Source organism: Lepisosteus oculatus, chromosome 4, assembly GCF_040954835.1.
Source record: "Lepisosteus oculatus isolate fLepOcu1 chromosome 4, fLepOcu1.hap2, whole genome shotgun sequence".
NCBI lineage: Eukaryota > Metazoa > Chordata > Actinopteri > Semionotiformes > Lepisosteidae > Lepisosteus > Lepisosteus oculatus.
In genome coordinates, this window is record NC_090699.1 from 61977403 (window position 1) to 61994467 (window position 17065).

The window sequence follows — 17065 nt, forward strand, 5'->3', positions numbered from 1 at the left end:
AATTCCGTTTGTTTTCACCAATGAAGCTTAATACGTACTGGCTGTAAGAATCATTTTCTGATTTGTATCTGGGATGAATATTAAATGATCACAACATGCTTCCGTTTACAAAAGTAGTTTCCTCAATTCCCCCAAGAATGGTGTTCTCCTACTGGACAAGCCATCCGCAGAATTGCGTTTGTAGTTTGCTTTTACCAGTCAAATGAAAGCGCAGCCTTGCCAATTTAGAGGTAGGAACTTGTTGCAGTCATTGGCGTAGTGCAATTTCAGTTTGAAGCCTACGGTATGCGTGCAGATGGAGAAACTGGAAAGGAATCGGATTGTTTTCTCACTTCTGCGGGAGAAGGCGATCATCCCGCGGACAGTAAGGAGAAGGAGCTACTGTACTGTACATGTGGAAGTGGGTGTGAACACATCTCTGAACAGTGAGCAGAGCTGGCGGATTCCAAGCGTCCAGGGATTCTTAAACATTAACCAGCTGCCATACTCTTCACGCTCCTCGGGTTCAAGTGTCGGAATAAAAAGGCGCTGTGGGGAGCTTCACCTCTTTGCGGGTAAGATGTTTGTCATGTTTCACAGGTTTGTTTTTTCCCCCGATATGTTTCCGAAACTGCCGTGGTTGTCGTGGAAAGTTCATGTGAAATCTAGCTGTTTTAATGGGTTATGGGGCTTTCCTCAATCCGAAACTTGCTTTTCTTATGCGCTGCCTGGACATTGCAAGGCAATAAAAAACAATGAGAATACCACCGTAGTCTGAACCAATGAGATTGAATGAATGAAAACTCAAAAAACTTTTTAAAACCCACTATAAACATCTAAAAATATATATTAAGACTATGTACAGTGTATAGACCTACGTATTAGGAACTGTTAGCTAATTGAGATATACGTAAACTGTATTTTAAGAATATAAAGAAAACAATATTTAGCGATGTACTAAAAGATTTCACAATACCTGATAAATACAAAAAAAATAACGGGAAAATATTGTGAATATAGCAAGAAATGACCCTTTAACTGTGGGATGTTGCTTTTCAATATTTCATTCCAAATAAAGAGATTATTCTGAATACATTTGTACAACAGAGCTGAAATTGCTATATGTTCCACAGGTGGCAAAATCGTTGAATACCAATAGCAAGTTCGTGTTCCATTTCTTTGCTACAGTGTGTCGCAACTTGTTAACTTTGTTTGAACATCATGTTCGCTATGTATACTGTATATTTATGTCACTCTAAAATGTTCATCATGTACTTTTGTTCTTTTATTTGAAAATCTGCACGGTTTGTAACACTGATTTTGCAGCTGTGGTGTATGTGTTTGTTATTGAGCGAAAATCATCGGACAGAGTAAACGTTTCCATAGAAATAATAAAATGGAGTATAGAAAAGAAAATCAAGGGATTTAAAGTTGAGAGATACATAGGTTAAATGAGTGGTTTTATTCAATTTTCAAGATCAAGCAAAATGCTGTACAGTTCTACATCATCTTTACTTAGTAGTTTTAATATAATTTTAAATTACTTTGCATACTGTATTTCACATGCAATAAAATAAGTATTTTTCTGCCCTTGTTTTATATTTGAAGGATTATTGTGTTTGGGGGAAACAAAGGGGTATCTGTTATAAATAGCACTTTGAATCTGACATATCACATTTAGAGTTGTGTCTATAGAACTCCCCCCACTTGCCATTACACAAAAAACAGTACATATCTGTTTGAACTACTGTATATGGGTGGTTCCTTGTAGTAAACATTCATACACAGTTAAAAGTCTGACTGTATTCAGACTGTCTTAAAGTATTTCAGACAGTTGTTTTCTCAACACTGTAGATTTAAGATCAGTAACACTGAGTGTTTCTGCTTCATTGGAAGCTGACTCAGAAGTGAGATTATTTTGCTAGTTTCTACTGATTCTAATGAACATCAGTTAAACACATCTAATGCAATGAAGCTGTATTGCATGTGAGAAGTCAGTTTAGGATTAACATAAACTGTCAGAGCTGTGGTGGAGATTCATGATGTCAAAGTGTTATTGCCAAACTTTCATTTTTCTTTTTAAACCTAAACAAAATATGTTGATCCAGTTGAGATTGTCTTCAAAATACATGCAACATATGCTCCGTGTAATTCTGCTGTAATGTTTTTTTTTTCACAAGTGTATTTTTTAATTTTCCGAAGACTTATTAAGTCATCACTTTTTGATATTAATCCTTAAAAAACTCACAACTCAATACTTTTTGTCATATGAACTGATTAGAGAAATGCAAATTAATTAAAAATCTAAGATGTGTTAGATTGCAGAAAAGTAGATTTGTTGGACTAAACTGTATCACTCATATTATCTATTTGTTGTTTTAAGTATATTATATATAGTGCGATATCATAGTTTTTTTTTACTGTGTATGTAAAATGTAATACAGTTCTCAGCTAAAAGTTAGTTTGGGCCAGACTTAAAGAGACCATTGAGTCTTTTTGAGGAAAATGTATGTAATCCTAAAGTAACATGCAAAAGAAGATGTTCAGTGGATTTGGTTAACATGGTTAAAGGAGACCATGTGACTTTGCCTTACAAGGACTTATCATATACTTAAAAGTCCAACATTTTAAAGGAAAATTAGTTTAGAATTGTTTCAGGTGTAAATGACAGCTATGCACAGCATCAAATTATCTACTATCTCTATATACTGATATTTGTGTTGAGGATGTAGACGAATTGTACAGGAATGTATTGATAAAATTGTTTGTGTGTACACATGCATCATACAGTATAAATACTCTGACATTCAAAACAGGGGACATTATAGGCAGCTGATAGAAGTCAGTAGGAAATAAAGCATTTGTCATATCACTAGCTACGATACTCTAGGAGTTGGAATCAGGTGAATCAGTTTTGGAAAAGGTTATGCTGTGTTTGTTTTTAATCTTTCTTTGTAAGCGGTAAATTCCAATACATTTTATAAATGCCTTTTAAGTTGTGTTATGCTAAGGCTATATTTTATTTTTGGGGAAGAGTCTTTGGTTTCTCTTGGCACTCCAATTAAGAAGACACACAAGCTTGTGGTCACCCAAATTTAGCAGACGTAGTGAGTACTGGGTGTTCTGTAGAGTACCCCCGCAGTTGTGCAGAGATGTAGACAAATGTGATAAATGGTGCCATGAGAAATATCAGGCTTTATCTCCACATAGATAATGCAGCAAAATGCAGATCACCCCTCACACTACATTAAAATGTAAAGGGAAAATGAGACCTTTCAACAAAACGCACTTGCTTGGTTCCTATTCGCTTATTGAACTGAGAATCCCATCCCGTCACTTGTTGAAGATTTCTGCAAATCATCCTCCACAGTATAACCTGGCAGTTATTTCCTTTTCAGTGAAGAAACCTCCAATACTTGCACTTCTTTGTATTTTCTACAAGATTACGTGTCATGTTCTGTCCTTGTCACAGGCACTTCCATGCCCTACTGATCCTTGAAAGATGTTCATTGCATTGTTTTTAAGGTGATTAAAGTTCAATACATTCCTAGCAATATCCATCCACATACTGTAGGAATATTTTCTAGCTATGGTCATGTGTGCTTGTGGGAATTTTCATGGAACTATTGGCAACATCTTGCAGTCCATCAGGGTGCATATTTTGCTTTGCAGAAACTGGTTGCCTGCACGTTACCTGACACCTCATGCGTGCCCATCCATTGTGCTATTGTTACGATGCATTTTTCAGGACCTTGTGCAGACAGCACAATCCGGAAGGGAGTGAACACACACGGGGAGGAGACGAGGAACTGGGCTGGTAGACGAACAGGGAGGGCGTGACGAGTGTGCACTGGTGTTGGTCCAGGCAAACAAATCCGAGGAAGTCCAGGGGGAAAACTGGGGCGAAGTCCAAAAGTCCAAAAACCCGGAAATCCAGGAGGAGACAAAAACAAAACACAGTTAAAAGCCGGAACGGGATACAGTGCAAGGACGGGGAATAAAAACAGGTAACAGGACCGGGCGCTCCAAGTCCCGGACTCGGCTGGTTCAGGATGCCGATAGGAGGCCTGTGCCCTCAAGGGCCCTCAAGGCCACGGACGTAGGGCGACTTGGTGGTAGGCGGGCCTCCAGGTGTCCTTGTTCCAATGCAGGGCCCGGATTAGAATGAGCGTCTGGCTTTTGTAGGGAAGGTTCTGGAACAGGGAGCAGGTGCACAAAATCAACTAAAATGTGAAAGAGCCGGAGAGCCTTTAAGGGGGAGGGATTACAATCATGACAGCTGCATATCACACTATCCATGCCATACAAAAATGAAAAAAAAACAATATACAATAACATAACCTCGACCTTTAACATTACATGGCATCAATCACATAAACAATGTGTGACATATCACATTCCAAATCAGATTCTGTTCTACTAATGACTTCAGTCCTTAATACAAGGATTTATACATAGAATTTCAGGAGGAATTTCTAATTTAGAAGAGCGTGCCACTTCATAGTATTAACCTAATTTACATATGTCATTGCTACAGATACATACCGCATGTGAATTTTGCCAGGGTTGCACTAAAATACTCAGTCGTTAAAATTATTACAAAGGCAGTTTAATGGTGTGACATGTTGGTTTTTGTTACTGTCGGGTGTCCCTTAGCAAAGTTCAATGTCTGCATTAATGTTGAACATCTTGGGTTAAGCTTGAAGACATGTTATATTCTCTGTTTTGTAACAATTGGTATATCGCTCTGGTGTATCTGTCTAATTCAAGCATTAATATTGATGCCTGTGTTTCTACAACAGCTCTAAAAGCCTTATTCCATAAGAGCCAATGAAGAGGGAGATACTTCAGACGTAAGCCTTTTATGTGTTTTCCACAGTAATCTGAGTAAATTACATCTACCCCATCGGCATTGCTGCATAATTTCAATAGCACTCCATATTTACTCAGTTGTCTTTAAAGTACTGAAGAGAACTGTTTTCTGGAGATTTTTTACGTCAAAGTGACCCAATTGCTCTCCAGCTTTTTCTAAATTTTATAATGAATTTTTTACGGTTGTCATGGTAGCTTCACACATTAAAGGAAATAGAAACAAATTATCTAGTTATGGTGTAGGTGCTACAATAGCAAGATATTCCTTTTAATTAATTGAATTTAATTAGTTGAAAATAAAAGACACAATTTCACCACGTGCAGTTACAGGCTGGGAAATATTTTTTATGTGGAGTTTACTTTATTAATGACTTCTAGTTTCCAGTACTACATATGAATGCCGAGCGTACTGGGTAGTTATTAAAATTTTAAGATATTTATCCGAACTTGTATGTTGATGTACTTGGACACTCGTAAATTACAAGTCAACTGTATTTATGTACTAAAAGTCGTGTATTTATTTTGGATACTTCCTTTGCATTCACTGCTTTCTTAAAAGCCATCTGAGACATCATTGACAGTAATCAGGATTTAGCCATCTTGTGCCAGTTTGCATGATTAATATGAACATATTGTTAACTGAACATGTGCATATGGGCAGGAGTCTGAACATATTGCCCAGGGCACGTTTGGATGGGATGTGGTTTTATGTTTTCCCTTCAATCAAAAGAAAGCATGAAAACGATTATTTTTTTGCAAAGGTGAATACTAATTGCAATACATGATGTATGATGACAGCTCTTTTTACTTTACCTGCAACTGATCTGCATAAAGGAACCCTGTTATTTAGTGTGTTTTTTTGGAAGAACTTGTGCATCTGGTTATACAGTATATGAATTTCCCTAATTTCTTAAGTGCAACTGAAAAGGTGCATTTAGCTTCAAGTGGCCTTTAGTAAAACCTCACATTTCCCTGTAAAACATCAATTTCAGTAATGAAGTCAGTCGGATCTGTGCGGGGGAGTCAGTATTAATCTCGGTTAAATTTAGTTCGGTTATGAGCAAAGTAAACAGTAAGTAAATTTGCAGATGCCTTTTTGTTTTCTACACATCATGTTCTTTTGTCTTGACTTCTACCTTCAATGTTCGCTTACTGCCGCACTAACAGAAAAGCTGTTTTGCTCTAGCTTAGTTACACTAGTAGTGTCCTCTCTCTTTCCCTTGCCATGTCAGATTTCATTTTTTATTTTTTCTGTCAACTTCAGTATTCTCGTTATTTCTTTTGATCTTGGTGCATCCTCAGTGCCCTGTAAATTGTTTTCCTCTAATGTTTTTTTAATAATTTATTTGGCAAGCCCCTTTGGCCTCAGCCTTTTAGATCTTACTGGTGAGATTTTTTTGCTTTGCACAGCTGCCATTGTGTCCTTGCAATCTAGCCATCCAATTTGTGGTGTTTTCTCATCCATTATCTTACCTGTATCTGTGGGGATTGACCAGATATTCATTACTCTAGTTGTTTTCCCAGACATTGTGTCACAACTTTAGATGTTACGTCTGGAAATATGAAATAAAGTTCTGTTGATAGCATGCTGTGATCACTGGTCCCCAGTAGTTGTCTAGTTGTCTACTCTCAACACTGCCCGGATCGATAAGGACATCCTCTCTTGGCATCCTGAATATATCAGGTTAAGTCTTGGGATTCAGTCTCATTTGCAGAACCCCATAGTAGCTTTTCCTAAGCTGTGCCAAAGATGTTGAAATCATAATGGTTTTACTCATCTTATTTGCATTTCTAATTTCTTTATAGACTAAAGTAATGTCTGTAGTTATACATTTTACACATTTTCTACTAAACAGCTGTATAAGCTATTGAAACTTGAAATTTGGCTCTAAGTCTGCATGAAATAGAGCTTTCAGTATTCATTCCTACACTTATTCTGCTAACAGGATACTGTATAAGAATATGTATCTTCATCAGCTTGTGTGGTTCCAAATAATGGTTTTTGTTTTTACCATTAGACAAAGCATAATGTTTACAAATTTGTTTACAAGTGGTTAATTTTTCATGTGGTGTTCTTGATATTTTCTATACACCCTGGGTTTTTTCTTACTTTCTTTCAATTCACTTTTCCCGTTATCGTAGCTTCTAAAGAGTTGAGCACCATGAAAATCATGCATGGTACCATTTCAAAATGCCAGGCGTCTGTGCAGAGCAAGGTTCCTTAGCAACAGAGACATGTCATTTCATGGCTGCTGTTCACACGCACCCTCATGTGTTCTCTGCTGTCCAGGGCTAATTCACTTACTCATATCGACATGAAAAGACACCTAAATAAGCTTCATTGTATTTGATTAAAAGGTGCAAATAATGGGTGTGTGTGTGTAGATGTACAGTCATACTGTACAGTACAGGATATAAATGTTCGAGTGGGGAGCTACGTCAGCATGCGATGGCTACAAAGGAAAAAGTAAAAATTAATTCCACACTGAAAAATAGACGCAGCACAATTTTGTGGTTGTTGAATCTTCTTCAGGGGTGATGAAATGTTGTGTTTCTTTTTTCCGTTGTTCTTTGTGGAATTAACCTTTACTTGTTCCTTTGCAGTATATATAATATCACACTTCTTTGTCACTCTGAAGTCTCTTTCTAGCATTTCTCATTCAATTAATATAATTAATGAGTTTCTAAAAGAGTGGAGACTTGGCAGACAAAAAGGAAAACAATGTCTGAGTCAGGAGGCACTGATAACAAAATACTGCACTTAAAAACCTTATACTGGAGTAAATAAATCATCTCCATCTGGATTTTATATTGTAATTTATTAGCCGATACCGAAAGGTACATGTGTAAATGTCTGTTGGGGAAAAACTGTTGAAAGGTTAATGATAAATCACATTTATTTTCATGGCTGAGTTGTAAAAATTAAATACATTAATGGTTAATTTTTTGTTTTTTTCTCATTTGGTCACGTTCCAAGTTTTGAATTTGTATTTGTTCTTCCGATTTAAACTATGGCTACAGATGACGTTTTCATAGTTTTAATGTGTCATTGAAGGCTTCTGATTGTATTTACAATTCTCTGAAATTATTCATAAGTGAAACATTTCACTAATGAATATTTATTTTGATTTTACAGAAGTGTAATTAACAGAACAGATGGGTTTGGGGATAGAATGCTTTTTCTTTCTTTTGCTAAAAGTTGTTAAGAATGGTTATTTGGTGCTTCATGCCCAAAATGTTTGGAGAAAGATACACTCCTTTCCTATTTTGTGTTAGTGCTATACTACTGTACAGTATGTTGACTATCGTTTGTTTAGGTTACAATAAATACATAACATGAAATTAGAAATCAGTCTTTTATTCTGCAGGGCTCAAAACAAGACTCACAAAATCAAATCACATTCTGTTTTTGTCATTATTGTAAATTTTTACTTTTCTGTCTGCTAAGGAATTACCTGCCTTGGTGATTTTGTTTTGAATTAATTTAAGTTTAACTTCAAGATCTGTAGGTTTTTAGATCACAGTCAGTGCAGTTAGTAGTTAATTAATTATATCATGGAGCTAGTGCTTCCAATATCAGTCCTTTAATATACAGTTCGTAAAATGAGCAGATTAATAAGACGACATGAACCAGAGAACACAAGTGCATGAAGAGCATGAGAACAGGAGGCACATTTTCACACAAAGGGTTGTGGAAATCAGATACAAGCTGCCCAGCCACATTGTCAAAGTTAACACCCTGGTTTCTTTCAAAAAGTAGCTGTTATGAGTTCCTCAGATCATTCTCTAGCAACTAAATGAGCAAGATCCACAAATCATACAACAGATACATAAGAAAATAACAGAAATTTGTGTCCTGTTTTCTTAAACAATTATGGGTTGAATTCCTTTTGTGCTTTTAGTTGTTTTCAAATGGTTGAAGAGTCTCTCTGTCAGCTAGAATTCTTTTTTCAGCACCTTTTTTCGGTGGCATAAGACTTAAACCTCATTAGTGGAGGAAGCAATAGTTCCAACTATAGCAACAGCTACTGTTTTGGGATTCTAAAATATCAAGGGTGGAATCCGTCCTTCGGATGAGACGTAAAACCGAGGTCCTGACTCTCTGTGGTCATTAAAAATCCCAGGGCGCTTCTCGAAAAGAGTAGGGGTGTAACCCCAGCGTCCTGGCCAAATTTCCCATTGGCCTCTACCAATCATGGCCTCCTAATACTCCCCCTCTATGAATTGGCTACATTACTCTGCTCTCCTCCCCACTGAGAGCTGATGTGTGGTGAGCGTTCTGGCGCACTATGGCTGCCGTCGCATCATCCAGGTGGATGCTACACATTGGTGGTGGTGGAGGGGAGTCCCCATTACCTGTAAAGCGCTTTGAGTGGAGTGTCCAGAAAGGCGCTATATAAGTGTAAGCAATTATTATTATTATTATTATTATTAATTGCTTAGCAAGTATGATATCAAATAAATATGGCATTTTCTCTGTCTTATTGTGAACATAAGGAATAGAATTTATCCTAAGGTAGTTACAGTTCTCATTATAACACTTACACTGTGAACCTCAATCACGAATCTTCCACATACAGTACCGTATGAAATCAGTCGACAGATCTGACAAACATTAAGGATGTGATAGCATGTGGCTGAAACGAGATACTCCTCATCTTGTTTGTCCTTTGTGTGGAGTTACAGCAGCTTTATTGCAGCCCCTCTTCTTCCAAGATTTGACCACAAAATAAACTGATCATTTTTCAAAGCTCTTTACTTGCATAAACAGTAGGCATCTATGAAGTGGTTGTTTTTTTTTTCCTTTTTTGAAGCTTTGTGTCTTTGAACTCGGACAGCTTCTCATTTTTCTGTTGAATCTTTTTTTAAAACCTTTTCTTTGAAATGTATTTTATCCAGCTTCTTTTTACTGAAGAAAAATATGGAAATAAATGAAGACCCTCCTGCCTCTTTAACGCAGCACTAGATATTGACATAAAAGAAGTTTAATTGCATTATGTCCTGTTTAATGCTTTTGACTAGGACAAGCATTAAGCTCTGCCCCTTAGGGAAAGTAACAATTGAATACTTATAATTTATAATAGTCTTTGGTATTTTTTGTTTCCCAAAACACTCTTTGGACTGTCGTAGTTTTCATTTTTTATGCCTATTGAATTATTTTTGTATAGTTTTCTGTAATAATTACAAATCATTTGTTTATTGTTAAGAGTATGTTTAACATTAAAATTGAATGATCTGTAGTTAGATATAAAATGATATACTTATCTTAATGGATTTTAGATTTTAGATTTTTAAAGACATTTGATGCTTTGTCAGTAGAAAACAAGGCATTTTATTAGAAAATATGCAAGGCCTATACAAATAGCATTAGAGCCATGCATTTCATACTGATATTAAAACATTAATTCTATATGTTGATATCAAACAGTATTTCCAGTTTTTCAAATGCTGTCATTTTTTTCTGTTTTCATTTTGTAGGTGTTAGCAGAGACAGATCCAGGACAAAAACATAATATGGTCTATGGTCTTCTGCATTTTTTACACCATGTGGACAGACCCAGGACTTCAGTAATGGAGACTACATCTGTTCTTTCCCTCATAGACAATTCCTTCAATGGCACTTGGAAAAAACAGTCAGATGCTGAAGAAAGAAGACTGAACAACTCAAGTGTCACTTTCCACAACCACATAAATGATGCCTTGCTTGGACTGGTTCTTGGAACTGTGTCGTTGTTGACTGTGATAATGAACATCTTAGTCCTTTACGCTGTCAAGAAGGAGAGAACGCTGCACACAGTTGGGAACCTCTATATTGTTAGCTTGTCTGTAGCAGATCTTATTGTGGGTGCTACTGTGATGCCCCTCAGCATTGTGTATTTGCTGGAGAAAGAGTGGAGACTAGGCAACATGGTTTGCCAGTTTTGGTTAGTCATGGATTATGTAGCCAGTACAGCTTCCATCTTCAGCCTCTTTATTTTGTGTGTGGATCGGTATCGCTCTGTGAGGCAGCCACTTAGATATCTCAAATATCGGACCCGGGCCAGGGCCAGTGTTATGATATCAGGGGCCTGGCTTTTGTCAATGACATGGGTCATACCCATATTGGGATGGCGGACCTTTTCGGACGTCGATCCACAGCCCGAAACGGAAAACAAATGCGACACGGATTTTCGATTTGTTACCTGGTTTAAAGTCCTTACTGCAGTTTTGAACTTCTACGTTCCCTCCGTGCTGATGCTGTGGTTTTACGCACAGATATATATGGCAGTGAGAAAGCATTATCGGCAAAGGGAGATCATCAAGGAGTCGAAGCCCTCTTCTTACAACAGGAATTGTTTCGCTAACAATTGTAAAATATCTGGGAAGAGGCGTAAGACTGATGTAGTCAGACAGGAAGAGAGTGCTCCTCAGGAATCTTCCCACTTTGAGGGTTTGATTGATCAGTACAGCCTCGGACAGCAATACTACCCAAAAGACATAAATGAGGGTATAGAGACCTGGGTTGAGAAAAACACAACTAACTGCTGCTACCAGGCTGCTTTATTCACTATCCCCAAACATCAAAAGCAGCTGCAAGAAGACATGTTCCTGACAGATAAAGAAAAGCACCCGCTTGCTTCTCTTGGTACACAGGGGGACACAAACGAACAGCATCTGGCCATGGGTCCTGAGACACCTTTGAAGGTGGCCTGCTTGCCTCTGGGCATTCTGCAATCAGAGAATGAAGATGTCAATGCAATGTTTGTGTCAGTCAGTGACTGTAATTTAATTGTGCCCAACTCTGTCGCTGGCGTCTGCGAGATAACAGACATTTCTGATGTTCAGAGGTTTGCCACAGTCCTGTGTAAAGATGAGTTCTCACATCCTGAGCCTCCATCGTGGTCTCACAGCAGTAGCCCCAAGGTAGATACTGCCAGCGTGAATAACCTGAAGCAGTCTTGGCAAAAGTTCTGCTCCCAGTCCAAACAGTATGTTCAGAGCCTTCGCATCAGTAAGGAACGAAAAGCTGCAAAACAGTTGGGCTTTATCATCGCAGGTTTTATGGTGTGTTGGATCCCTTACTTTGTAACATTTATGGTAATGGCCTTTTGTAAAACGTGTGTTCATCATGATCTGCATATGTTCACCATCTGGCTAGGATATATCAACTCCACATTAAATCCTTTCATTTATCCCCTCTGCAATGAAAATTTCAAAAAAATCTTTAAAAATATACTCCATATTAATTCCTAATAGTTTAAAGGATTTTTTCCACGTACCACTGGATGTGCATTATCATGTTTGATATTACGATAGTTCATATCAAATCAACCCAAACCTCCCTACAAGTCCTTTCAATTTCTCTTGAAATTACCCTCTGTAATTCTCAGATCATTTCCAAAACATCTTAAATGACAAAGGAATCAGGACTGTTTCAGCATTCTGAATGTAAAAGGAAACTATTTCAGGACTAATAGCAATACATATTTTTTTCAATTTTACTATTCTGAAATGAGGAACCTATTTTACGCAATTCAGATGTTTCTGTGTAAAAATAATCATGCTAATTAAAGTCTTTCTCCAAAAGAAAGTTCCTTCAACAATGTGTGTGAGACCTACGGTGGTGGGTCTTGTTCTTGTTGTGCAGTACAATGACATCTTCCCCATGTGTTCACAAAAGATTAAAAGAGCATAAAGACTTTCATTGCCTTAGATTAGTACTATCAACTTAGTCATCACCCTAAAATAACCTCTGGAAAACATTTTTACTTATTAGCATTTCAATGAGCTTCTATTCCAGTCTGAAAGAGGCCTTCTTGCTATTCAAGTTAGTGTTTATGTGAAAAGTATTCATCCATGTTTTGAAAGCAAATCTTAGATCACAGACCTTTTATGTCGAAAACAGGTACCACAGTTTCTGCTATTGATGTTGACAGCATGAAACATAGTGGCCTTTTACATTTCCACACAGAAAGAATTGTATAGTATTGCTCCTAGTGTTATGTGCGTCATTTTGAAATAATTTATTTTGTAATTCGATGTTAAAGGTGATAGTCATTTAATCACTAATCAATAAATCCTTGTATTCATTATCTTAAAGAAATATTTTATTTTTAGATTTATGAATGAACAAGCTGCCCTGCCATTTAAAAATTAAAACATACTGTACCAATTAAAGGCTATTTGATTGGAAATTTACTGGAATCCTAATTTCTCTCAAACCAAAGAACTATATAAAGAAGGACTAGTGATTCATTTGTTTGTTTCAGTATTCTCAGTATGTAAATATTTTTTTTTCCTTCTCCTTGTAGGCAACACTGGACATTGGATATACTGTATATGAAGCAAATCTTTTGTATTTTCCAATAACTATCTTATATTCATTACAGAACAGACAAATGTTTTAAAAAGTGGTTTACGTGTTTCATATTAACTTCATGTTTGGTTGAAAATGGAACTGTGAATTTGAAACAACATGCAACCTTTGTGTTTTATTCAAAGATCTAATGTAGAATCTACTAGTGTTTGTATCTAAAAACAACGTCTTAAATTTATGACTCATGCTATTTATTGTTCATTTTATAAAAATATTTGTTAAAGTTTGCTGGATCAAATTAATGCCTTTATTTATGTGTCGAGTAAATTGTGTATTACACTGTGCTGGCTGTATTTACAAAGTAATCTATTATTTAACTAAACAACATTGTTTTTCTTTGTCGTAGTATTTTGATACATTTTCCACATCCATTGACGGCGCACTTTATTCAGAAATGTAAAATGTTTCAGTAACATGTTATTTTAATTCATGCCTGTTTTGTTAAAGAAGTGACAGATTTAAATTTGTTTTAAATAATTGACAAAAATAATCCTTCAGAACAGAACTTTATAATTTGCAGGCCAAAAGCAGGAAAAGTCAAACAAATTTGTAAATACTGCACATTTACTACAATGGACTAGCGACCGATCTGAGGTATACCCCACCTTGAATCCATTATTTGCAGGTACCAACTCCATTGCAAACCTAAATTGGATGAAGTAATAAGAAAATGATGGATACCACAGTCATATATCATGTAACAATATCAGTAATGGTTACTAGTACTGTAATAAACTATTACAACATCAATTCTGTATTTGTTTTTCAACGCATATGAAAGGTTATCTTAGAGAAATACTATATTTCTATCAAGGAATGTAGGGCACTATTACAAGAAAATATATGATTTTGGCTTTACTGTTACAGTGAAAAGGAAATGGCAAAACACATTATACAGAGATGTAACCGAAATATTGATAAAGAAAGGGCTTATATTTCCCTGCAACTTACAGTATTTGGGATCTGCAAGATTGTTTTAATAACATATTTAGATATAGTATCAAGATTAGTGTTTTTTTCTCAACAGGACTAACTACCAAGCAAATCAGTTTCAAGTGTTTGTAATGTCCAAATACATCAAAACCTCCAAAGTTCAAAGACATAAAAACAGTAAACAATTATGTAACCTTCAGTCACACTACCCATGTTTAAGATGATTCAGCAGTCATTTGTAATGCCCAATAGAGTCAAATCAACAAAACTCACTGAACTACGTAAAACTTAAGAACTTCTGTCTGGACATACAGTAAAAGAGCAAAGTCTTAATCTCTCTTTGTAGAGACAATAGGCTCATTCAGTTCAAGAACGCCTTTGGAACCAGTACCAAATTGACTCAGTACCAAATGCTCCTTTCTCAATGGAAGATGTTTGTGTTTTTTTAGAATTTGTAGCTTATTCTACAAACATTTGGGTCCACTGACCATTGCTCCTGAAGACTGACTGCAATATGAAAGTGTGCAATTCAGAGAAAAACTTAAGGACACGACACAATATTGAGCACCAAGTCACAGCTAAATAACATTCCAAACACCTTGGATAAGCAAAAGCTTAAATTAAACATTGACAAAAAATGAAAACGGACAAAATAAGTAGCAGACTCTTATAGCTTTCTTTTTTTGTTGTCATCATCCACTACACATCTTGTATCTCTTAAGAGCTGGGTTTCTCAAGAGTCCAGAGGTTATACATTCAGAGGGGGAAATATTTTGTGGTCTCATAAAAGTATGTTTTCAAGCATGGCTGTGGAATGTACAGTGGCACTTATATCAATACCATGTAGTACCAGTAAGATGTATTAGTAGTATGGTATATCATGAATACAATTGGTGATACCACGGTGTACAAGATTTGACAAGGTACAATATGAAGAACTATGGTACAGTATATGGTAGGTACAATTGTCTTCTTTAAATTCTAGTTATAACAAATGTATATTTTGTAACAATTGTAAACATGCTTTCTAAAGCAAAAATGCAGGCTTGTTTCAGAGGCTTCAAAGCTATTTCTCATCTGTTCCTAATTAAACATTTATTTTCAGACATGGTGCATGAAAACCATAAATTATTTTTAATTTAATTAAATACTGATTATTTTTAAACAAAAAAAAATGTGTGAATTCAGTTTGCTAACAAGGTATCACCTTGTGAATCAGTCCTGTGGCCCTACTGCACTTAACCGAGCTCATGGTCCACAGTGAAAAGCAGTATGCAAACAGATGTATTGAAATGCTTATGGACTTACAACACAGTACTTTATGTACAGAGTTTCTAAGTTTTAGCAGCTTTTAATACTCAAGATCATGCCATTATTCTAATCCAGGATAATGAGGAGATGGACAGTTCCTTTCTTCAGACGTTTTTTTTTGTGCCCAACATTAACTCTATCAACAGGTTAGTTAACTCTATTCATATGGGAATAGTCATGTTTAAATACATTGTACAGTAAGTTATTAAATCTATGATAAATGTGATCATGCAGTATACTAAAATATGTTTGTTCTGCATGTATTTAAAAAGACAAATTGTGTGGTTTTGTGTGATTCTGTAGATTTAACTTAAAATGCTATATATATTTCTTTTTACAACAAGCAAAAAACAAGACAATGTCACAACTAAACTACTGTATTCAGTGGTGGCAGATGTGAGGGGGGGATTCCATCAGGAGATAATATTTTCGTTCTCAAAGTTTCGTTGTGGTGCCCATCACAGCCAGCTTATATTTGAACTGCTTGTAAATAAATAATTAAATGTAATATGTTTAATGACTAAATCTGAGAAATTACTCAGGTAACTGACAAATTGCCTAACATGGTTTCATGAATATTTGAAAGATATTAGACATGTTGCTTAACAATAGGTAACTCTCATATCCATAGTACAACAACAACACTGTACCCACTAATTATTATTCAATTATTGCCAGTAGAATACAGTATAAACTGTTTAAGATTTATGCAGTAATAAACAGATCTCAATGGGCTTTTGAACGTTTTCTGAACTAGAAGATCTTGGTCACTGGTAGATACCAGATGAACCTTTTCTACTACAATTTCCACTAGGGCATATGTTAAATTGATTAACGTAATACCAATAAATTGTTTTTTAACAGGCTTAGACTTGTCACAGAGAAAAGAACAGATCAAGGCCGATTCGTTTTCAATGGCGCTGCTGAGCAATTACTGTAGTTCCTAGCATGGACGCTCAGGACTGGTGCGTCTGATGAACAGGCACCAAAAATGCAGTTTGAGTCTCCAGTTCAACTCGTTCTCAGTATAGCCAGACTAGAAAAACCACATCACTCCATGCACTGGTCATGGGAATTTTGAAATCTGTTTAGGATATTTTTTGCGGGAAAACCAATCACAAAATATCGTTTGCTCGTCGATTGCTGCAGTATGAAACAGGTTTAAATCTTTCATGCGGCACCACGCTTTATTTATCGATATCATGTTGGGATCCATTTTGTATTAAACCAAGAAAAACGATTCTAGTTCCATGTGAGGCAACTCACCTTATAGTTCGCTGCGTTGCTTCGTGGGAGGTAACATTACTATTTTAGCTACAACAGGGAGAGTTCCTTCTTATCAGAATGAAAAGGAATGGTGCATACCAGTTTTTCTCTGTTTTTTCGTGCTTGGCTGTCTGCGCTTTTTTGTTTCTGTTTTGGTTCTTTGTTTTTTATACAATAGTTAACGCACCGTAAACTGTATTTAAATGCAATGCCTTAGTGCAGTAAGTGGTTTCCACGGTCGACTTCTGTGGATGAAAATATTGATTATTTTGCATGCAACACTAATCTATGTAAGTGGTGAAACAAACAGATAGCTATAATGGCCAGGCTTCGTGTATTTACCCTGTC

The 17065-nt window shown here is 36.2% G+C and overlaps 2 protein-coding genes and 1 long non-coding RNA gene across 3 annotated transcripts in view; 2 read left to right on the forward strand and 1 right to left on the reverse strand.

Annotated features, from left to right (window-relative positions):
- The first annotated feature begins 232 nt into the window (after positions 1–232).
- hrh1 (histamine receptor H1) lies at positions 233–13938 on the forward strand. Its single transcript, XM_015348180.2, has 2 exons — positions 233–554; positions 10330–13938. The coding sequence occupies exon 2, from the start codon at positions 10366–10368 to the stop codon at positions 12082–12084; it is 1719 nt and encodes a 572-aa protein (XP_015203666.1). The 5' UTR covers positions 233–554; positions 10330–10365; the 3' UTR covers positions 12085–13938.
- LOC107077462 (uncharacterized) lies at positions 11361–16804 on the reverse strand. The gene is made up of 3 exons (XR_001478479.2): positions 16718–16804; positions 13813–13852; positions 11361–11559 (listed from the first exon to the last, which is right to left on the reverse strand). It is a non-coding gene; the product is annotated as an uncharacterized lncRNA (long non-coding RNA).
- The window catches only part of atg7 (ATG7 autophagy related 7 homolog (S. cerevisiae)), a 66529-nt gene continuing 64467 nt past the window's right edge, over positions 15004–17065 (forward strand). The window contains exon 1 of the mRNA XM_015348179.2: positions 15004–15095. The gene's annotated coding sequence lies outside the window, so the exon portion shown is untranslated. The remainder of the gene's footprint in view (positions 15096–17065) is intronic.

What these genes read in the sequence shown, in the direction of transcription:
- hrh1 (XM_015348180.2), top strand. Translation starts at nt 10,366, where the DNA reads ATGGTCTATGGTCTTCTGCATTTTTTACACCATGTGGACAGACCCAGG.